The following is a 23,028-nucleotide window of genomic DNA, read 5'->3' on the forward strand; positions in this document are numbered from 1 at the left end:
CAGTGGATGTGGTCATTGCCATGGAAACCTTAAACCTTTTCTTTGATTACTTTTTGTATAGTTTTTGTATTATCTGTTCTTTTGATCATCAATGGGTTGATTGCTGATTTTGTATTTGTTTCTTAAAAACTTTACCATAGGACTGGAGAGAAAAATGCGTCAGCATGCTAACACTGGCACATTTACAAGTGTAAGCGGTAATAAGAATAAAATGAAAGATCAAGCGCCACGCCATACAGAGTCTGCAGATACAGTGAAATAAGCTGTAAGCAGGTATGACAAGGCTACATTCGTGTATTGCTTTGGGCTGTCTGTATTACTTTACTAATTTATTTGGCATGCTGTGATGTGCAGGTGGGGAATCTCAGTAGAAGGAGAGGCTCAGACCCAGCAGATCTGACCCAGATAGAAGCTGCCCTACATACAGTGAGTCAGGCATCGCCACTGCAATGGACTCAAAAACCTGCTGACAACTAACCGACCGTGGCTGAAAGATAACTGTAACAGAGCCGGAGCTCTGGTTGTCAATATTACCACTGTACTGTATCTGTGAACAGATCAGTCAGTTCTAGTGAGAGTGAGAAACTTGCATTGTGTGTCTGGTCTATTTTCTTCGGGGCCTATTTACTGCAAATGCTGTCAGTTTGGCTGACTTTCACACATTATGTTGGATGGTGGAAAAAAAACTAAAAAATTTCTACTTATGTAATACAAATCCTTAAAAAAGTATTCCTGTGAAGTGCTACCTGGCTGGATAGATGTGACACAAGCTCCTGTTGAGTCCCAGGCTGCCTGGAAACCAAAATCTCTGCTGCTGTTGGGCTTCTGGTTCAGGCTGATCCGCATCTCACAGTAGTTCTCCTAGAAACCAGACGACACAGGTGAGTAGAGGTGAACTTTAGGAGTACAAATGTGGGCTGACTTCCATTTGCCTGGAGATGCTTGTCAGGGTTGGCCTGCTTTGGCAGGGAAGCCTTTCATTAGTCATTTATGGCTGTTGAATAAATGCCAACCTGTTACTATACTTTAGCTACTACACTACTACTAATGAGCTCATGCATTAAGTTTTACTGACTACTTACCACAAAGCTAAAGATACACTAATAACACTGTGAAAATTTAAAAAATTCACTAAAAGAAATGTGTTCAGTTTTTTCATTGTAACCAACAGAAAACAAAAAAAGCTTTACTGCTTTGTCAGCAGGAGGAGATTTGAGTACCTGGCTGGTTTCTTTGGCTGGAGCAGGAGGTTCACTCTTGACCTGTGGAGGTACAGGTGTGACGCTCTGAGCAGAGTTGACGCTATTCCCTGTAGTCGCCTCTTCCTCCTCCTCTTCACTGCTGTGTGCTGAGCTAGACTGAGCTTCGTCCTCAGAGGTCATGAACTGATGGTACCGGCTCGGCACTGATGACTTCTTAGAAACATCGACGTTGCCATTGACGCGCTTGTGTGAGTTGTCTGTCTGTGCGGGCTGCATGTAGAGTGGCAAAGAACACAGCCGTTAAGGCTCAATTACAACAAAGTGTAAAATGAACTTTAACAGCAAAGGGCTGCTGATTACAAAATGACAGAATTTACTCTAAAAAAGCTGGTAATTATGTTACCAGCTATTTTTTAAAACATGTGTTAAACAGTTTCCTGACGAGTAACTAGTAATGAATGTGGAATAGTCTGAAAATAGCAGCTCTGGTAGTGGAGTTAGCATAATAAAACCACCAGCTTCATCCATTATTCACACTGTAATCAGATATGACTCCTGGGCAATACTGATGTAGTGAAAACAAATTACCTGCCAAACATTTCTTACTTCCAAACAAACACATCCTGCCCTCTTGATGTTCTTGTGCTGTGCTGGTAGTTTACTCGTAAAACTATCTAGTACTCACGGTAAAGCCTCGGGGAAGAGATGTGATGCGTGAGGGCTGGCTCCCAAAGGGCCTTGGTGTGACAACTGAAGTTAGACGTGCGCTATCCGATCTCTGGTAGGTCTTGGGCAGGGAGGAAGAAACCCGAGACACCGCGGGAGGCTTGGGTTCCATTGAGCTGGGCTGTGCTTGTGTGTGCAAAGGACCAGAAGAGGGGGGCTTCACCTCAGTCTGTGTGCCAGACAATGCGGGGCTTGGCTCAGGCACCTTTGGTAGGGAGCTAGAAGAGGAGACAACAGTTGGGGCCTCCTGCTTCTTGGCTGTGCTGGCGCGCTCTGAGTCTGTACTCCTCTGCAAAGGTACAGCTTCTGGAGACGGGGAGCGGTTGAATGAGCTGTAGTTGTTCGAAGTGATGGTGTTCGTGATGGAGCTGCTTAGTGCGGGACTGTCCACGACTTCAAGTGAAGTGGGAGGGGAAGCAGCCCTGCCGGTAGCTGGGGAAGCGATGGGAGGTTCTTTGTCATTCACAGAGGGCTTGGGGGGTTCATAGGAAAATTGGGAAGTGTCAATTGTGTAGCTTCGGCTAGGAAGAGCTCGGGTACGTGGGGCAATGACGGGTTTTTCAAATACGTTGTCGTCGTCGTCGTCTAAAAAAGAGAGAGATCCAAGACGGCTGCCAACGCTGCTCTTTCTTTTACCTTCTCTGTGGAGCGAACAGACGAAGAGAAGGGAGGATATGAGAGGCAAATAGGTACAAATTGGACTAGATGAATAAAATTAACGATGAATGTGGGGGCATGGAGTGTTAATGAGGACAGCAGAAAGCGGAGCACGGGCAGAAAATAAGAGGGCAAGAACGACGTGCACTTAAATAAAATGACCGGCACGTTCTAAGCCATGATTGAATAACACTTTCACAGTGAATCAGTGCACAATTACGGTCTCCTCATTCACTCTTGCCCAAATAATCATATAGTCTCTCTTAATTACAGACACTTTTTCATGTGGTTACCTTAGCAAATGGTTCCCCTCTGATGGTGAAAGGGTATAAAAGAGGAATAAATGTAGTGAGTGTTCCTTTTTTAGGAAAACCAGAATCTCCAGAAATTAAAAGTAGAAAAACAACTACAGCAGTAAGTCTGTTGGACCTGTGTGTTTTTCCTCACCTCTCCTCTTGCATCTCCTTGAAGGTCTTAGACCTTTTCTCACCGCCGTAAGTAATCTGCTCTATCTTCTCCCTTTCCTCCTTCTTCTTTACTATATCAGAGTTGACACTGCGACGTCGGCTCTTCCAGTCGCTCAGGGCCTGCAGTGCAAAGAAGAAGCCCTCATCACCTCATGCAACATATCTCAAAAAGTCAATTTATAAGTACTGCAGATAAAGCAGACTGATTATGTGCGCAGAGCTAAGTGTACAACTGAGGACAGTGAAATTGAGAAGGAGGGAGAAAAAGATGTGAAAAAAGAGAAAGGGCTCCATTTGAAGGTGTTCTATTTGTGTGCTTTAGGCTCCTCCCGGCTCACTTCCCCTGTGTATTGGGGGCTGTGTGACCCAAATGCTGCTTTAAGACTCCATTATTTTGCTATGACACCACACTAGCCCAGTCCTGTAGTGTATATGTGTATAACTTTTTATTACTATTAACTTTTTATTGCTAAGAATGAACATGCACAATGGATCAGCAGTGTTTAAATTTACTGCAGCACTGCCATTTGGAGCTTACTTTCCATTTTCACTGTAACTTGAGAGTTAATTTCAGAGTTAATCGACTAAGTCTTCCTTACATCCTTCCTTCATTTCACATTATTTCTACTTTTTTCGTGCATGTAGTGATTCTTGCAACAATTTTTAATGATGCAGGTCCATAGCCAGAGGGCAGTGCTGCTCTAGTTAACATCTGAACACCTACAATTTCAATCCAAACTGTTCTTTTTTCCACCCTGCAGCTATCCAACACACCAAAGCACCTGCTCCCCTGTTCGCCTAGTAGCACACATGGATCTCACAGATCTGTGTGACTCATCTTTCGCCTCATCTGCGCTGCAACCAAACTTCTTTCTGCCCAAGCAGGCATGTCTTGAATCATATAACAAGAAGAGTGTGCAGCTGACAGATATCCTCAAATATCAGTGCACATTGTACTCACATCCTGCCACTTATCCTCGCTCTGTTTAACCTTCTCACGATACTTCTGCAGCTCTTCGTAGCGAACCTGCCGGATGACCGTGGGGTCGACGTGCACATCACTTGTTGATTTACTCCTGCGGGGGGAAAAAGCAGATCAAGCAGACTTTTTTTTTTCTCAAAGATCAAAAGGCATCAGAAGTTTAGCTGACAGGTGGAAATCCACTCCAGATATGCATGCACAGTCCTGTGTATTTCCATCCTGTTAAATAAGCTGTAGATACAAACACATAACGAAGACACTGCAGTTCCACTGGGTACCTGCCATTAATATTTTTGGTATCTGCAGTAACTTGTTAGTATTCAAACACAGCACACCAGCTGACCACCAAACCTTGAGGGTGATATAAGCTCAGGTTAGTAACAGTCTTTCCCATCATGCAAAAGAAAAAAAGTCTTTAAAGCCCCACCTTATGGAGAAATAACTTAAATAACTTCACCTACCTGTAAAGTTTTACATACAGTGTGTCATAACTCTCACTGGGACACACTGCAGTTTAGGCATGGACCCACTACTATTATATGTAAGCTGTGTCAAAAGAGCTTTGTGGAGCAAAGCCCACCTCCCCCCACCTCCCCCTGAACTTGGCTCTGAGCCGTGAAACAGTCAATGTTGTGTGTCAGCGTTTAGCAGCTAGAGAGTGAGAACAGCAGCACAAAAAAGCAGGAGGCAGCAGAGTGTGACCATAAGAGGGCAGAGCAAATGCAAACGTGCCACTTTTTTTGTTTTGTTTTTAGAAACTCACCCGTCCGTACCCTCTTGGCGCTCTCTAGGAAACCAGAAAAAAAGCCACAGACAACAAAGTCACATTTCTACCGACTGCAGTTTGACAGTGAGTCAGTGAGCGCTTTGGTCAAGAGCTTGAGACCAATTAGAAGCTATTACACACCAGCTCGTTCACAGCCAAGAGGGCTTCAAATGTATAGAGGGCCAGCTAGGACATGACTCTGCTTGTTTTTGTTGTTAATATCAAGAGGATTAGAGTTACACTAGGCTGAGGAAGCGTGTAGACGTGTACCTTTCCCTAAACAAGGCTGCTTTCTGCAGACCCCAAATCCATCCATCCAAATGGGCTTAATTCAGGTTAAACGGTTGCTGTGTGTGTGCTTTTGTGTGTCCGCTCATGTGCAAACAGTACAGTGAAGATTTGTGTTCAAGTTACTATGGGCATGAGTCACATCGTCTTTCAGAGCTGTGAGGAATTTCTATAGTGCTTCTTGTTGGCACAACAGACACGACTATATTTAATTTGTTGGACTGGTGCAGTCAGAGTGTTGGGGATGTTGTGTTTGGATACTTCTCAGCATTCAACCTTTCCACCCTTTCTGCTGCTCTCTGAGTTTCACAGACCTGTATAAAGTTCCTTGTGCTGAGTAAAAGCAACACTATGCTCAGGTCAGGTTAGACTTTAAATTCCCATATTGCACTTTTCTACTCTGCTTGAGCACTCACGGGTTTAAAAAAAGAATCAGCGCAGTTACTCACAAGTTGCTTTTTCCTTTTATTAAGCATGAATGTTTTAATTTCCATATGTAGGTAAACTGTCAGATAAGAAAAGATGAAAGGCAGATTTCTTTTCAGGGCTGTTTCGCAAATGATACACCAAATCATTATGGTTTTTAAAAAAATCAATGCATCACAACTCAAAATACACAATCTTGGTTGGTTTATTGTGCAGGTAATGTCTCAGTCTTTACACGCCATGAGTTTGAGAAGTAAAATTGACCATATCAAGCACTCAACTCTGAGGGAACAACAAACATTTAGAACAAGTTCTAAGCTGCTGTTGTGGTTAATTTCACCACATTTTCTTCACTCTTACTTTGAAATATCCATGTCTGATCAAGAAACAGGCATTTAACTGTGTAAAACTCGCCTCGCTGACTGTGAAGGACTTTAAATCAAATCTTAGCCAGAACAGAACAATTCAGTATCAAACAAAAATTACTGAAAGTCTGAAATGGCACAGAAACAACAAGACAAACATGCAGGAAAAAAGTCTACAGCCACTCTTACGTCAATCTTTTTTTTCCCTTTACAGCTTCAGAGCAGCTAGCCTTTCCACCAAAAGCCTTTTCTTATGTCTTAACTGACTAGCTTCCCTGATTGCCTGCCATTTCTGCAGGTCCTCTTTGCTACAGGAAGAAGGCACTGAAGGGGTTTTCTGACTGGCTGATGAAGCGGAGCTCTGGCTCTGATCAGAACAGATTCTGAACTTTCGAATTAGCATGTCATCCGTCTCAGGGCGGGCCTCCTTATCAACTTCATTCAGGTTTGGTATTGCTGCTTTATGAGTCAGGGGACATGGGGGGCAGAGGAGTCTGGACTTGAGGTCAGGAGGCAGTGCCCAAGGCTCTGGGATGGGCATCGGGGCATAGTTGTCAGGTGCTCCTGAGAGTGGTCGCTGTTGCTGTGCCTGCTGGGTTTTCTCCCTACGAAACACCACATCGTCCTGCTCAATGTCTGGGAACTCAGTTTCCTCGGCGCCTCCACGAACGGGTTTCTGGGTGACAATGTTGAGCTGCGGCTCAGAGGTGCAGCGGCGATGTCTGAAAGTCAGCAGAGTCTTCAGTTTAGCCAAGTTTGTGTTGGACTGGAAGGCAAGGGTTCGCCTGGCAAACATGTCATCATTCTCCAAGTCCGGGCAAATACTTTCATAATCAATGGGGTCCGGGGGCTCCCGGGGGTCTTGGCGCCCCAGGAGCATCCACTTCTCCCCTTTCACCAGTCTGGGACCTGAGGTGGGGTCCACAGGGGCAAACACCAGTGGGGGGGTCTCTAAGAGAGGGGACTTGGGAAGCTGTGGAGGAGTGTGTGGTTGAACATGAGGACTGCAGAGTAGGCAGAAGGAGAGAAAAGGACAGAGAGGTGGTGAGTGCATGCGTGTGAACCGGATCAAAGAGCAAGAAAAGGAGGAAAAGATACAACAAGCAGCCACAGTGGTGACATTTGATTCAAACAGAAGTTGATCAAATGTGGATTTTACAATCACACTGTTAGGAAATCAAACTGCAATGCTGCTTTCTACAAAAAAAAAAAAAGGAAAAAAGAAAAAGGAAAAAGTCTAGGCTTGAATAGGCTGTAATATAAATAGATTAATATTGACACAGCCTTTTTCCACTAAGGTCAAAGGAAGCAAACTACATTATAAAGCATGTTAGGGCTGCTCCCGTCGCCTGAGGATACATTTTATCATTAGTAGTATTTTCCAGGAGCTCGTCAGAAACAGAGCCCCAACAGGAGTCAGTTATATTTTCTTATAAAAATCTGGATGCTTTAAAATATTCCAGCATCATCACAATCATGCAGCTGTATCGACCTTTTCCCCACAACAAGGGTGGTGTGAGCTGAAGCCTCGTGTGTGCGGGTATGAGAGGGAGATGGGCCAGAGGGAGAGGGGGCGGAGGAGAGCCAGGGGCTGATGTCACAGTCCGAGTCATCTGACGAAGAGCCTGACTTCTTATGGCTACAGCCGACGAAAGAAGAAAGGACAGAGGAAGACAAAAGGTGGATGAAATTAGATAAGAAACAACGGTAGGAAAAGTTAAAGGAAATATAGGCTGGAATCTGGAAAACAGTGAACCACAGAATCACAGATTTCTAATCTGAAAGGTTAGATTGGCATGCAGTTATTTAAGGTCAGCAAAATCAAGCTATAGATAGGAAGAAAGAAAGGATTGTGTATATATGAGTATAAATGTATGCCCTCACACACCTGAAGCCTTGTATCTTCTTGTACCAGGGTCTCCTCTGAGAGCCCAGTTTGATCTTCTGAATGTGAATGTCTTCTTCTGGTGTCCAGAATTTGGGTAAGAACTTGTCATAAGATACACTACTTGTAGGCAGAGGTTTGATACCCATCTTACGGGCATAGAGATCATCTTGGACAGGGTCAGCATAGCCCACCTCATCATCCTCATCCTCAGAGTCGTCATATATCTCCCTGAACAGGCTGTCAGTGGACACGCCTCGGCGGTGGTCCACCCTCACTGAACCGTGCTGGGGTGGTTGCATTTCCCCTCTGCTGATGCCGCTGCTGCTCAAGAGAGACAGCCAACCACAAGTGTCAAAACCTTATTTTTTGGCACACAGGTCACACCAAAAAAAAAAGGAGTATATTTGTCCATCACAAGAACCGCAAATGAAATGACGCAAGGAATACCAAACCAATGCAAGCTCAACGTCAAGCTGGGAGGTAAAAATTGATTTGTGGAGTTGTCCTGCCAACTCAAATCACTCCTCCAAGCTGAAAAGAAGCAAATGAGGGCATGCTAAATCTTTAAAAACGCAAAGCTCTTTGAACAAAAGCACCAAACTGAAGACTGCAAAATTGTTAGAGGCAGCACACTATGACCAAAAGCCACTGCTCATGGTTACAACTAACCATGCAAACTGAGGGTAAGAAAAGCATTCTTGTTTGCTTTTATCAAGCAGGCACATCAAAGTCACGCCGTTGCTTCATGTTCTCTGACCTGAGGCAGGCCACGTTTTGTTGAGGGACAACAGTGGGAGTTATAGTGACCTTGGGCAAGGTGTCCCCCCTGCCTCCAGCCACCCGTCCCCCAACCTGAGGACTGATGGGTACGGCGAAGTTGGTGGGAGGAGCAGGGGAGGGGCTGTGGAAGCGCCTACTGGCCAGGTCATCCAGAACGAGATCGGGGTCCGGTCGGTCTGTGTCCGAGTCACTGCCACTTTCATACTCGTGGGCCCACTGGAGATGCGCGTCAGAGAAGGCACTCTGGGATACTTGACTGTCTCCGTAGCAGCCAGGGGACACCCTTATTTCACCGAGGCAGTCATTCCACAACAAAAATGAGAGACAACACCGTCGGCCATTCATAGACAACACAGCGATGAGAAAGGAGAAACAAAGAGCTACCGAGTAAACTTCAAGCCTTTGAAGCACGAACATGGAGTCAAGATATCTTTTGTTATAATAACCAAAAAGTAAGAGGAATAAAAAACAGCTCACATGAGAAGGAGCACTTTCAAACAGAACAATGTGCATGGATTGTTGTGCTACCTGGTGAGAGAGCTTTCATCCTCTGCGAAACTGCTGCTGGCCCAGCTGCGCCGGTTGTCCTCATTACGTTCGGCCCGTTTCTTCCTTAGTGGAGCAGGCACGTAGCCAGAAGCTTTGTCTTTAGTGGGCAGGAACTGGTTAAACTGTGTGGTGGTTTTCGGTGCGACGACTGCCGACCGCCGGTAGCTGAGATTGTCCTTGTTCTCGGTCATCTTGAAGACAGAGTCTGCCTCGGTATCGCTACAACAACCTGGACCATGAAAGAGGAAAAACAGGTGTAAGGACTGGGGAAGAAAGTGGGAGAACAGAGAAAAGAGCGAGAGGAGTATATTGTGTGTTTTGGCATGACTTTGGATGAGTAACAGAGGGGTGCAGGGTGTGGGGACAGAAGCCTCCTCATTTACAGGCCGGTGTGGACGGCTGTGGAATGTCTCACTGACCTCCACTGTGCATGGAGGAACTGCTCTGAGATCATCAGCCAGCAGTTTCCCCTTCTTTAAGTCAATACCATCACATGTTGATATTCACTTTCAAAAGCATACCACTAGGTGGCAATAGGCATTTGTTTTCACAAATGGGTGTCAACTCTGTGGTTCTGAGGCAGTGTGTCTTCCCTGTTCACAAATATTTGAGTTTCTACACAGATGAGCTGGATTATAAATATTCAAGCAGAGAGACAATTTGAGAACAAACAAGTGAAAAGCGTGAGAACCACTCTCTAATGTCACGCTGTGTCCTGACAAATAATCAGCTTTAGGAAGATCAAAAGAAAGATGAAATTTGTCACCAAGATGTGGATGGAAATGAAATGATGTCTCCTACCCTCGCTGCTGCCTTTAAGAGTGGTGTCAGATGAGATGCTGTGGGGTCGGGAACCCAACGAATCCAAGCTGTCCAGGGAGTCGTCCCTCCTGTGTCTACCACCACCTCCTCCTCCTCCTCCTCCTCCTCTCAGATGGGAGAGCTCCTCTCGCTCAGAGTACCAATTGTCTCCAAAACCGCTGTCTCGGACGTTGCTGCTTTTCTGACTGGAAGATTCCTGCAGAGCCTTTCACACACACACAAAAACATTCAGATAATAGGGTGCCAATTACAATATTTATCTCCACTGTGTGTGTGGTGAGATCTCCCAGGTAGAGAGTGAGTGGTCTGTTTTGTCTGGCCTCTCATTCTCGCAGACAAAGTTACTATAAGCATACGCTTCCATACCATATATAAAGGAGTGCCATTTAAATGGGATAACTTCACTGTTTTCTCTTCTCTCCCATCTTTGTCAAAATAAACAGTGTCACGATTCGCACGCCCTCGACGGCTGTGTTTACTGCGTGAAAAGAATGTCATCGCACATAAACGCATAAGCAAGCCCCAGACGAGCAAAAACTTGTCAACCACTTTAAAGAGAAAATGATTTTCACATCTGTAATCTGCCAAATCCTACCAGACAATGCGAGTCCGCAAAGCAAACTCAGCCTAACCCTGCGCCACTGAACTTGGATTATCGTGGCTAAACGTACAAAATACGCTGCATCCCACTGCTATTACTGAAAATCGTTGGAGTTGGTTGAATCACAGAGGTCTTGCACACCAACCTATAAATCTATGTGAAAGCAAAGCGCCAAATTCAACACTGGCACAGGCACGGGGCAGAAACGAGGCTTCTTCAAGAAAAGACGTGGCTATTTTCACTTGCAAAACTATGCGAACAGCATGTTGTAAACAACATTAAAATAGCTGAGTCAAGGGATCGGGTCTTTTATGACTCTACGTAGCTTTGGTTTTCGTGGCTAGCACACTGCGTCCCCCTCGGCCTATTGCTGTCATTCTTCTGCCTCATAGTCTTCATACCAGGGAGGATACAGTAACAACACAGCGGCTATAGAAGAGGATTTCTAGTCCTGCCATTTCTGCTATCCACAAGGAAATTCAGCTCGTGTTTCATGAATGAGATAGAGAGAACACACTTCTGGGAATTTACCTTGTATAGTGCTGTGCCCAATAAACCCTCAAATGCCTTGAAGTTCAAGTAAGGTCCATCATAGAAGCAGTCACACTGAGCTCTTCTACCTAACCAGTAAATGGTGATCAATACCTGGAAAGAGAAAACAAAAGAGATTATACCTTCATTATTTTTATGAGAAACCTATATCTATACATCAGGTTATCACTACAGCTTTACCTGTGCAAATGTCAGAGATCAATGTGCTGTGCAGTGCTAAAGCAGGCGACTGTTATCATAGTTGCAGCCCTGCTTTGATGAGGGTCACATCACCTAGAGCCATGCTCTAATTTCCAGGCTCATCCAGAATACTCTGTTGTTGTTTGTCTGTGCATTTATATGCTGGACAGGAGACTGGTGCGCTAAGGCAAACAGTAAACCAACAAAGCTACACCCCATTACACATGATACCGTTTAAAGTGGCATGTCAGCGCTTTGGTTTTTTATGTCAGAAAGTTATCACTGTTGGTGTTGACTTTTTTTACATAAAAAGGGGCAAACATCCTCTAGTGAACATGTATACATTCTTAATGAATTTAAAATTTTAAAGTTATGAGGTGATCATTTGTCATTTTTTTCCTCAATTTATTCTGTAGATGCAAATGCATTGCAGCAGCTGTTTTTCGGCATTGGACCTAAATAAAATAAGGTGCAGGAGAGGTTTATCTATCTCCTCGCATGATCTTGTGATCTGTGGAGTTAAGACTTTAAATGTCTAATCAATACATTCAAATTGTGAATCTGTGAAGCATTATCACGCGAGTCTCTCAGTTTCTTCCTCCTTTGTCTAACCTTCCAAAAATATGAGCAATAAAGCTCTATGTGGCATTATCTTTGCATTGGAATAAATATTTATAATGACAAACTATTATGGGATTCTATAAGCCAGTTGTAAAATATATGAAAATGAATAAAATAAAAAAAAAAAAAAACACTCACATTTTTCAGCCTCCTGCTGGTCTCTTGATCCCTGGGAGAAAAACAGAAGCATGTTCATGTGTATGAGAGAAGATGAAAGTAAAAAAAAAAAAAACACAGAGCATCGTTGTTGAGTTTATGTGTTGGGTAGTGAAAGAGCTGGAAACTGAGAGCACAATCCAGACTATTGCCAGCCTCGCTCTCACACAAAAGGCGGTGAGAAAAACAAACACATATTTGTGGGGGGAAAAGCCATGAAGAAAAATGTTGAGGCTTAACAATCCGTGTCACATCTGAGCACCTAATTTCAAGCTAATCGCAACATCTGAGCAATCATTTAGTTAAACTTTAGGGACACAAATAGGTTCTTAGTTACGATGTGGAATAAAGATAAGCCCAGCAGCTGCTAATTTATCACCAAACAAGGCTCTGTTTAATATTTCACTCATATTTCTGGGGTTTCAGAGTCAAACTGTGTCAGTAAGCCAACTTTCCCAGGAAACTGGAAGCTCCTGTGAAACCAAACAAAACTCACAGTCTCAAGCTGCAGCCTATTACCCTTGGTAGTCTGTGTACTTGTCACCTATCATGACCTTAATGTCTGTCTTGAGATGTTGGCAAACAGAAATGCATCATAAACAGTAACCATAATGATTTCACGAGAAGATTAACAGTCTGCTTTACATCTCCTGTTCACGTTGCACATTTCTGCATCTTTGTAATACCACAGGCAAACACACCTCTGTCTAACAATGAGAACTTGGATTACAGCGAGACTTTTTCCATGCATGCCATGCATGCAATGTAACCAATAAACCCGCCAAGACAATGATGATGCTGTACATCAGTACCTAAAACCAGAAATGTTTAGGCTTCTATAGGTTTGCTGGGTTCAGATAAAGGAAACAAAGCAAGGACGGATATTTGAATCCATATTTTTCAGGCTAAAGGACAGAAAGGAACAACTGAATTGCTCAGTAGAGAAATAAGAGCTAAAAATAAACATGTAAATGCTGTTCTGAAGTACACTGCAGAGTACAGAGATACTGAGAGAAAATACTGTACTTTTTATTATTGTACTCTGAATGTATTTAATATATTTGGTTATTCTTAAGATTTTACATTGAAAACATTTTTACAACAAAAGCACCGTGTAGGACTTAAACAGGTAGTTTCCAAACAAGCCAATGTCAGATATTGCATATTTATCTGAGTGACCTCCCCCTTTTCATGGAATCAGATATATTGAATGAACTGTTCAAGAGTAAATACCCAGTAACTTATGAAATTACTAAAAAAAACCCACTTTCTGTCAAGTTCATCATCATAAACTTTCAATTTCTTCCTCTGAAAGAGACCCATGAACTATAGTACCACACTGCATGTGGAAGAAGTAACTCCGCCTGTGCTCTACAAACACCTTTTTATTTAACAGCTATTTAATTCAATTCAATTCAGTTTTACTTATATAGCAACAATTCTCATCAATAGTCACCTTTATATTGTAAGGTAAAGACTATAATATTAGAATATTAGACTCTATAATATTAGAAAGAAACTCTCACAATTACACGATGCCTATGAGCAAGCATTTGGCAACAGTGGAAAGGAAAAAAAATCCCCTTTATGCACTTTGTCTAACATTCATGCACCCACTCACTCACACTCCGGTTTATGGATAGGGATCAGTTCAGTGTTCCCACGTGTCAGCAATTAAACCACTGATGATCTGATTAGTAGATGACGTGCTTTACCTTCTTGAGTTGTAGCTTGTGGCTAGTGCAGTAGTTAACCCACTTGCCTTACATGCATATGAGCAAGACTAGGAGGAGGAAGCCTCCTGAAGTCACAAGCTGGTATACTCCTCACACTCCCTGGTTTATGTCAGGAATGGCATATGGTGTAAAACTCTGTATTTATTATGATAAACAGTATGTTGCTGACAATGCTTCTGTACTTCTGCTCGAGTATTTTTCCACTGCCGCCGGTACTTTTACCTATCTAAAGGTTCTAACACTTCTTTCACCACAAACAGCTGGATGGGAAGCTGATCAACTTTCCCACTAGCATGCGTCATCTCACACCAGGGGTTTCCAAAATGCTGTTTTGCCAACACTGCAAACTGAAATGGACATTTACCAGTTTGGAACACTGAGAAATATTTATGGCCCCAGTAAAAGAGATGGATAAAAAAATGCCCTTGTGTGGCTTGGAACATGGGCACAAAGTCTAAGATTATAGCAGCGGCAGCCAGGTCCAAAAAAGTGGGCGTTGTATACCAAAACTACCAGCATTTCTCGTAATGCCCATTTATACATGAGCAGAGAAGATAAAATGGGGCTATTTCTAGTTCTCTGGAGCCTCGGGATTTTGCTGTAGCTTGTTAGAATCAGCTGAGTACTCATATGATTGAGCACGGACACTGCTGGAGTCTGATGCACACCAGTTCTACGAAAGTACAAGCTAGGAAAAAGATACTCTAAAGCAGTATAATCAGTTTATTGTGATTTATTAGGTTTCAAGGGGGGAAAAAAACAAACATTTGTGTTTTATGCGTCTTTTTTATATGTATCGTGGCTGCTAAAATATATGCAAGTGTCTTCTTGTGTGTCAAAAGAGGTAAAAAGAGGTTATTCAGGAATTCATATAGGATTGGTTTATGGTCCTATGAAAAACTATACATGCTATACAGTGAGCAAACAAAGCTCTGACAGGAAACCATCAAGCTTGACAAAATTATAGGACAGTCTTATCATTCACAAGTGTTATTTGCTACATGTTTACACAGACTTTCGCACCACCACACTTTCGGCCAAAGCAAAGAACACGTAACGACCAATCCCTCATCACTTCAGACGGCGTTCTTTAAACTTGCGCCGCACACAAGTACCCAAGACAACACGTAGGCAAGTCAGCAACGTCTACTACACAGCCATGGGAAAGATAAACACAAGCCTCTACCACTACCTCTACAACCAAATCAAAATTAGTTTTTCCCCAACAAGACATGTTTTTATTTACATGGCACAGTTTCAGCTATTACTATCAGCTACTTTAATTTGACCTAAAGGAGTCGAATAGTAAGTGCTGCCAAAATTGAGAAAAAGGAGACAAAAGGGCAGAAAGAAGTCAGATAAACTGAAGAAACACAAACGAATATTCAAATGTTACACAAATAACTTCCTAAGAGAGAGCAAAGGAAATTATCTGTCTAATTCAATCACTTCCCTGTGTTGTAACAGAGGCAGAAAGATAGACTAAGTAGATAATAATAAAATCTACAGATAAATGTATTCCAACCTGTATCTGTCTCTAGTATCAGTCTGTTTACAGCCAATAACGACATCAAACCAGCTCGACCTCTCTCTCAAACCAAACACCAAAGCTAAATTAGTGGGTGTGAAAGCGCAATCAGAGAGCATACCTCTGCAATGAAGATTACTTGCTCAGCCGCAATCCATAAATCCACATGTAACAGCATTCATCTATGTTCTTTGAGATTTAAATACAGACCCAGACAATCCCCAGCAGTACCCCCCCAAAAAAGAAAAAAAGACAGACACAAGGAGAGTTAAAATAGAGGAATCAGCTGTGGGTGAAACAGTGTCAGACATCATTGTGTCGTACTTATCAGGCACACTGCAGCCTTTGTGAGCGAGGAAACAGGGTGAGGCTGGTATTTCTCTCTCCAAGTTAACTACAGGGCACAAATATAACCCTTGTGTTGCCCTTTTACAGCCAGGGCTGTGTCAGTGGTGTAGAAACTTTATTGACCTCTCAGCATCATCGCTCGTTTGGTTTCCCAGTCTGCCCACGGTTCACGCAACGCTGTGACAAACAGTGATGGCATTGCCATATATTATACTATGGAACTAGAAGGTGCAGTTCCAGCTCGCTGAACCACACCCGAAACAACAACACACAGGGCACTGCGTCTGACTCCTTTGCCCCGAGTTCCAAACATTCAGATTTTCACAGTGAGCTTCAAAGTACTACCACAGTACACACAGAATGGGGTACAATACACATTGGTGGTGAAGAAATTCTGATAACAAGCTATGTAATCTGTACACATTTCTCTGGGAAACAACACTTTCCTTAAGGCACTTCAAATATGTGGTTTCTTATGCCATTGCATAAGAAAATACACACAGAGGTCACAATGCTTATCGATTATTTAGAAGAAGCTATTAACATTCCTCAGAGGACAATGCACCTGTCAATCTTGTGCAGTTGTTTTCTCTCTTTTTTTGGGTTGCAGAGCAGTCAATAATTTGCTTAATCAAACAGTGGAAAACAAATGAGACTTTGGACCCCTCTCTGTGGGGGATTTGTTCTGTCAGTTACTGGAAGTCACAGAGCAAAGCGATCACAACAGTGAGAGCAATTTGCAAATTCCACTATAAACGTTGTGCATTCAGAAAGCACTTAAATACATGTAGGCTAGCAAAGGCATCATCATAAAATTATGGTTTATGGATGGGCTGAAACTCGTTGAACAATCTCTAAATCCTTAGGGCCTTATAAAACAGATTTAAATAAATTTTCATTTTAAGTTCAATTTAAACAAAAATCAACAACTTTTTTCTTATTTTAAAAAATCCTAACTTTTGAGTGAAAAAAACCCTCTAAGCCAAGCTTATATGTTTGAAGCAAGTTATTTTCTGCTGGTTATGTTTGGGACATGTACACAACCGCGTCGTAGCAATGCTGCTGAATTTCTATATCGGATCTAATAGTCCACAGGATGTAGCTAATTTTGAATAGTGCGCTTTTGGAGGGAATGATTAATCCTCAGCCTCATCCTGTGGACAGTTGATAGCTGGTCATAAATAGATGTGAATCACAGTTTGTGATCATGAATCAGATTCAGTCTGGTACTACGTGCTTAAGAAACAGTAACTTGGCTTCGGTTTAACACGTGGACGATACGAGGCAGGACACTGTCCCCTCTTATCTTTCAGTATCTGTATCACAACAGTTTGTGATGCCTATTAACATTTTTTGACATTGTGTTTGTGACTGATAAAAGTCATTATCATAGAAAAGGTTTCATAACACAATGCAATACAGCACTGAACGTGCTAGAACCAGTACTACAATTGCAAAGCTCAAAGGTCAGGCCAAACATCCAATATGCTTTTATGGTGATCGTAATGCGGGCGGGCACGAATTAAATAAAGCCTTCCTTGTGTGCGGCGTCATGCAAACTGTCACTGTGCCTTGTTAATAACTGTATTTTAAGCACCTTACATCTATTTGTCAAACTGGATGCAGAGGACATTTCAGCCTAGACGACTGATCACCAAAAACACATTGAAGAGAATTTCTTTGTCTGCTAACAAATAGAAAACTTGATTTGTCATTTCAGTTTCGTTTTATATATGTCAGTTCATACTGCTTCATCTTTCTGCCTCAAAACATTTCAGGTAACTAATGCAAAACGTGAAAGTTTAAATCTAAATGGCAAAAAAATGTAAAAAATAAATGTCCGGTTTATCGGCAAGTGAAAGCAACACAGAGCAACCAAGAGACAGAATAACAACCTAATTGCTGCTGAACAGCAAAAAACAGTGAAGCTGAGCGAAGCACCTGTCAGACTGGGTTTAAGGGAGTGGAGGTTGGACAAACACCAGGGGTAAAGACAGCTGATAGAGACAACTTTCTCTCCCTCTCTCTGTGTGTGTGTGAGCTCTCAGTGCCTCATTTGCCTAGCCTCTGATAAGCACCAGCACCATAAAGCCATTGGCTGCTTGTATGCAGCCTTGTTTGGGAAGATATCCTCATGTTACTCCCGGTGCGCGCTCTCTCTCTTTGTAAGTCAGAAATGCTGCAAGCGAAACACACATTTTTACCCAGCAGGCCAAATTTTATTCCTTCTTGCATACAAAAAATTCTGGGCATAATTAAAACCTGCTGAATTTAAGAGCAGGAATGACTCGTGCACTCAAGAATGTGTAACTGAATATATACAAACACAAACACACGCAGGTGTACTCTGAAGACCACAAGCAGGGGGAGGCTGCAAACTATAAAAAGCTCCTTTACTGGTGTCCTGATACCATTCCAAACAGTCCTGCTTCTCAAAGTGACCCCAGATGCTAAAAATAGGATAGCGAGAACAGTCTTACAAAACCCCAGCACGCAGATGGACAAGGCGGGAAAGAGCTGAGCTCAAGTATACTCTAAGAAGTTTTATATGTCTGCGTGACAGAGTCAGCTGCTAATATGGTAGAGTGACTTTTAGTCAGCTATCGCTGCATGAGTATCGTTTCTCCAGCTTGTTACTGTTGCACGAAATTTACCACCAGCATCATGGGAAAAAGTTATGTAATGAAGGAAGTGACTGAGAGCATGGCGTAAGACGTATCACAGAATTATCTTTATGAGAGTGACAGGCAAAGATATCTTAAGGCAGCTTGTTCTCTGGTGTAGAGGTGAGGGTGTGTCTTCATAAAAGGTAGGCAGATTTGTTTGCTTAAAGCCCATATACCACTTTACAGTACACCTGTCTGCGTGTATGCCTTTTTGATTTATGTGGTTTCGACAATAGCTGTCAGCGGTGGCGAAAAACCGCTTATGGGAAAAATGCTCTTAGAGGTGGTAGCAACATCTCAAACAATACCCCAAATTAAGGGCTACTTTGTGTTTACATTAAGTGAAACACAAAGAGGTGAAGCCCCTCTGAATATACATGCTGCAATTTTACACCTTCACCGTGGATTATTTTGTCACCCAAAGTGATGTATTTGCTAATAAGGGCTTATCTGCTTCAAGCTTAACGACCTGCAGGTATTGCTGTTAAAGCACTTTTTTAAATGCTTGCGCAGCACAGAGAGAGTGCCACAGAGGATGGACAGTACGCCGAGCCCTGCCTCGCTTCCCCCTGAAGGCACACCTGTGCGAAAGATGAACAGGTTGTTCAACATACCGCGCGCTTCTCTGGTGGGGCATTCAACAGACACAAAAGCAACTGTGTGAAACCGAAAAAACTAATAAACACAGCAGCGGGGTACTGATAATGCGCGAGGCTTCTCTTTAATTAACAATCGCAACGATGAGTCTTTAAAATCTATACCCTGCACCAGTAAGTGCTCAGTTACTGTCACGACTAGGATTTTGCAACTGGAATCATGACATTTGTATTGAATGGAAATTAATTTGATCTGATACTTTACAATCAGATTACACATTCTTACTACTGTGTTTTTTTTAATCAACAGTTGGATCTCCCACACTTTAAAGAAACTCGTGTACCTCGGCAGGTGTATACCAGCAGGAGAAAATATGTACTGAAAATAGAGTTGACCTTTTTTTAACAGCAGCTTGAATCGTGGCTTACATGAGAACCCATGTCCCTTACAGTATCTGTCAAAGCTACAATTAATCATTCAGCCTCTCTGTGGGAGATTAAGTTGATTCAATCAAGGAAGAAGCAAAAACACGAGTGGGTCTCAGCTTTTGTCTCTTGCATGATTGCATCACAGGTCTCTGAATGATGAGTACAGGCATCAAAGTGTTTGTGCCAATTCTTTGAAAGCTTAAAACTTACTTGACTGTGACTCTTGAGGACAAGTCTTGAAGATCTCCGGGGTGAAAGAGCTGCGCTTCCTTTAGTCCAAGCTTCCCGCAGGCCTTGAGGAAGACGTTAAGGTTGTCCTGGGTAAAGAACAAAGCAGGGATGAGGTCTGTCCACCTTTAGAGGCAAAGAATAATCACTCAGGAATTCAGTGGCAGGGACACAACCTACAAGTGATTGCTTCCAAAGTTCATGTCACAGAGCAGAAGTGGATTGGGAGGAGCATGTGCGTAGCAAATAAGAAGTGACCCATGGCAGGACACAAACACACATGCAGTGGGTGGGGGGAGGAGGCTGCCTGACAAGAGCTGAGTGACAGCAGCAGAGCCACCTGTGGGTTGCGTTAGGGTAGGGAAAACAGCCAAACCAGGAAGAATGACATCAGAGGTTTGCACAAGTCCCACCCAGCCAGGAGCTGGAGAGCAAAAGTGACGCACGCGGCAGCACGCTGCCTGTTGCACTCTTTTCTCACACCCTGAAACTGTCCCCTCCCCTCTGTGCCAAGCCCTTTATTCGAGAATACCTGTGGAATCTGTGGGGTGGTGGTGTATTTTTGAGACATTAGGTTGCTATGAAACGTTAAGTCGGGTGACAGAAACGGATAAATATTTCCCTGAAGCGATTCTTCAGAGGACATGGGAGTGGAAGGACTGCTTTTTTTTGTTTCCCCCGTACATTGTGTCAATCACTTTACGGTTTGCGTGTACGTACACGATTTGGACAGGTGTGTGAGCATGATGCAGGAAAGCAAAAATACATTTTGCTCCAAACATATACACACAACTCAGACCAATCAACCACAAAAGCACCATTCTTTTCCGGTCTCGTGACTTTTCCAGTTGTAATCCCAACTGCCCTGTTTGTAAGGCTGCACTTCCCATTGGGACAGCACTGCTTATGAGGGCTTTCATGTAATCATACATGGTTTCAACATGGGCTGAAATAATTAAGGGGTAGCTAGTTCTATATTTAAATGGCAAACATGCTTATTAGCAAATGGAGGAAGAGAGTTCGCCTCCCAGTGGATGTGAGCTAACAGTTTTGCCTGTCCCTCTGCAGTACTTTGATGGGCTTTATAGGCTACAACCATTACAAGTCATACATCAGCACTTCACCTACTGTATGCAAGAGGTACAGAATAGCACAATCTCCCAGACTGAGATATTGATTAAGTGTGAGTTGATTACTACTTGAGATTTAAGCTATTGTGATGTCTTCTTTCTGTTGAATATAATGCAATCAGATGGCGCTTGCCTTGGACCACTCATAGGGCCTAAAAAACTATTTTTTGAAAACTCTGCAGCAATGTCTGTCTTGAGAAAAAAAAAAAACGCACAGGCCTTGTTGAATGTCATGTCATTTTGTGTTACTGATTGGTACAACATGTACCTTTCAGAAAAAACAAAGCATAGTTTTAGCTGCTTTAATTTGCCTCACTAGGGTGAGGCAAACAACAAGACAGCTTTCAAGTACAGGCACTCTGAATGTTAGATTGGAATTTTAGACTTGCATTACAAATTATGTTTAAAGACGAGACAATAAATATGGTTTAAAGGAAGTGTAACACAGCCCAGATCATGTTTTCAACAGTGAAGTGAGGAATTGTTAATATTTTATTTGTTTCCCTGGAAAATGTCTAATTCGGTTAAAGTTTGAGAAGTATCATGGTGTTTTTTCAAATGCAGCAAATATCTGCAGTGGCATGAATTATGAAACACAGCTTTATTCATCATACAACCTGGTAACCCATCAGCCCATCCAAAGCCTCCTAAAAAGTGACTGGACAATAAAACTAAGCCTACGAACAGACTACAGATGGAAACCAGAATGTTTGTGCAAACAACAATTTTGTTGCATATATGAACATATTCATATGTAAAATCTCTTTAGAGAAATTAATCAGCATATAACTGAGTCTGTTAGCATGATCCCTTTACTTAGCCTTAATTAACTAAAGTGGCATCCAAAACTAACTATAGAAGGAACTGAGTTTGTAATCTGTGTGCATTATCTAAATAGTGACTATATTTGTTATAATAAGTTAACTAATAATGTTATTCAGTACTTTATATGCTAAACTGTTAACGTGCAGATAGTCTCATAACATATATCCCACTCAATCCCAGAAAATGGGATTAAGGCAAATTTAATTCTTAATCTATATCTTTTGGTATGTTAATTAACTACAAAGAGCATTATGAACAAACTAAAAGCCCCCGCCCCCCCAAATAGATCAGTCCCAGAACATGCAGAGATAATGATGTTGAAGGAATTTTATGCTGACTTGTGCCTGCATATAATCCTGCTAAATATGCTGTACCCATCCAGCAGCCTCTAATCCTCTCATGCAAACTCGAGGATCCTGATTTAAGCACTTCGCTCCAAGAAACGGAAAGCTTCTTCATCCCTTCTGGTCACATTATGGCCACGCCATTTCTTTCACTGCTCTCTTTGTCTACAATAATTCCCCTCAACTGACCCCTTCCAGTGCTTTAAAGAACAAGGAAAGTTATGATTAAAATATCAGGCTACACAGTTTCAAAACCTGTGACAATAAACCAAGAGGAGATTGAATACTTGAAATACGGTCTCTCCTCAAACGGGCTCAATAAAGGGCCCACACGTCTCAAAAGTTGGATCCAGTCATAACATGCACGCATACAACGCAAACACAGTAACAAAACATGGTCAAATACCGTTCATTGCACAGACAATTACACATTTAGATGAGTAAAGACACCCTAAAGGCCACTGAAACTGTTTATCCTCTCCATCCTCCCCCAACTACCTCAACTCACCAAGGAGTTGGTGTGTGCTGGAGCAGCCACTGACATGCCAATTACGGTGTATTTATGGTCTGCACTTTAGTGGGCAGATGGAGTCATCCTTAACTCCCTCCCTCTGGCTTTGCCCCAGTGGGCCTCAGATCCAGGCCCACATTCGTGCAGTTCGCTGCCCAACCACACAACTGCCGCCTTCCTGCTAAGCACTGGTAAAAGCAGAACCAGGCCTGAACCGGGCTTCCATGGCCCAAACCCACATCTCACTCAGCAACAGTCAGAGGAGTTTGCTGACATGAGAAACATTCCCCTGGACACAAGTGAAAGCAAAGAATAGGCCAGAGACTGGAGCCAATGTTGCTAAATATTCTGCAAAACTGGAGATTTACTGTTTTTTTCTCTCTCCTTCGTTCCTTCTTTGGTCTTTTTTGCTCTGCCCAAACTTGAGGCTGGTATTGATTTAGAGTACTGACAATCCCACAGATAGCAAATCTCAAACCCCACTTATAAGTCTAAAAGTTGAAAATACTCATATTTGAGTGGTAATGAGGCACGTTTGCAAGGAACAAAATGATTCAAATCATACTGTATCTACTCTGCAAAATGAAAAAAAAAAGGAAAAACAGTGTTACTCTTGCTCTTTGTCCACTACTTCTGGCTTTTCTTCCACATCTATATTT

General features: G+C 42.6%; 1 protein-coding gene across 15 annotated transcripts in view; it reads right to left on the minus strand.

The window, feature by feature from the left end:
• Nucleotides 1-23,028, minus strand: part of lmo7a (LIM domain 7a) — a 47,937-nt gene that overhangs the window by 12,726 nt on the left and 12,183 nt on the right. For 12 of the 15 annotated variants that reach the window (XM_084954904.1, XM_084954898.1, XM_084954890.1 and 9 more), the window contains exons 5-15: nucleotides 19,542-19,648; nucleotides 12,011-12,041; nucleotides 11,051-11,164; nucleotides 9,898-10,123; nucleotides 9,076-9,325; nucleotides 4,798-4,821; nucleotides 4,014-4,128; nucleotides 3,033-3,172; nucleotides 1,888-2,569; nucleotides 1,221-1,472; nucleotides 747-861 (exon numbers count right to left, since the gene is read on the minus strand). In XM_084954904.1, coding sequence (XP_084811030.1) covers nucleotides 747-861; nucleotides 1,221-1,472; nucleotides 1,888-2,569; nucleotides 3,033-3,172; nucleotides 4,014-4,128; nucleotides 4,798-4,821; nucleotides 9,076-9,325; nucleotides 9,898-10,123; nucleotides 11,051-11,164; nucleotides 12,011-12,041; nucleotides 19,542-19,648 — 2,056 coding nt within the window. Of the gene's footprint in view, nucleotides 1-746; nucleotides 862-1,220; nucleotides 1,473-1,887; nucleotides 2,570-3,032; nucleotides 3,173-4,013; nucleotides 4,129-4,797; nucleotides 4,822-5,544; nucleotides 6,884-7,371; nucleotides 7,519-7,767; nucleotides 8,089-8,524; nucleotides 8,831-9,075; nucleotides 9,326-9,897; nucleotides 10,124-11,050; nucleotides 11,165-12,010; nucleotides 12,042-19,541; nucleotides 19,649-23,028 lie in introns of those variants that run through there. The other 3 variants (XM_084954892.1, XM_084954902.1, XM_084954903.1) reach the window with 3 other exon arrangements.

The sequence above is a fragment of the Perissodus microlepis genome, chromosome 16 (genome assembly GCF_051167445.1).
Source record: "Perissodus microlepis isolate ML-2025 ecotype Zambia chromosome 16, ASM5116744v1, whole genome shotgun sequence".
NCBI classification, from domain to species: Eukaryota; Metazoa; Chordata; class Actinopteri; order Cichliformes; family Cichlidae; genus Perissodus; species Perissodus microlepis.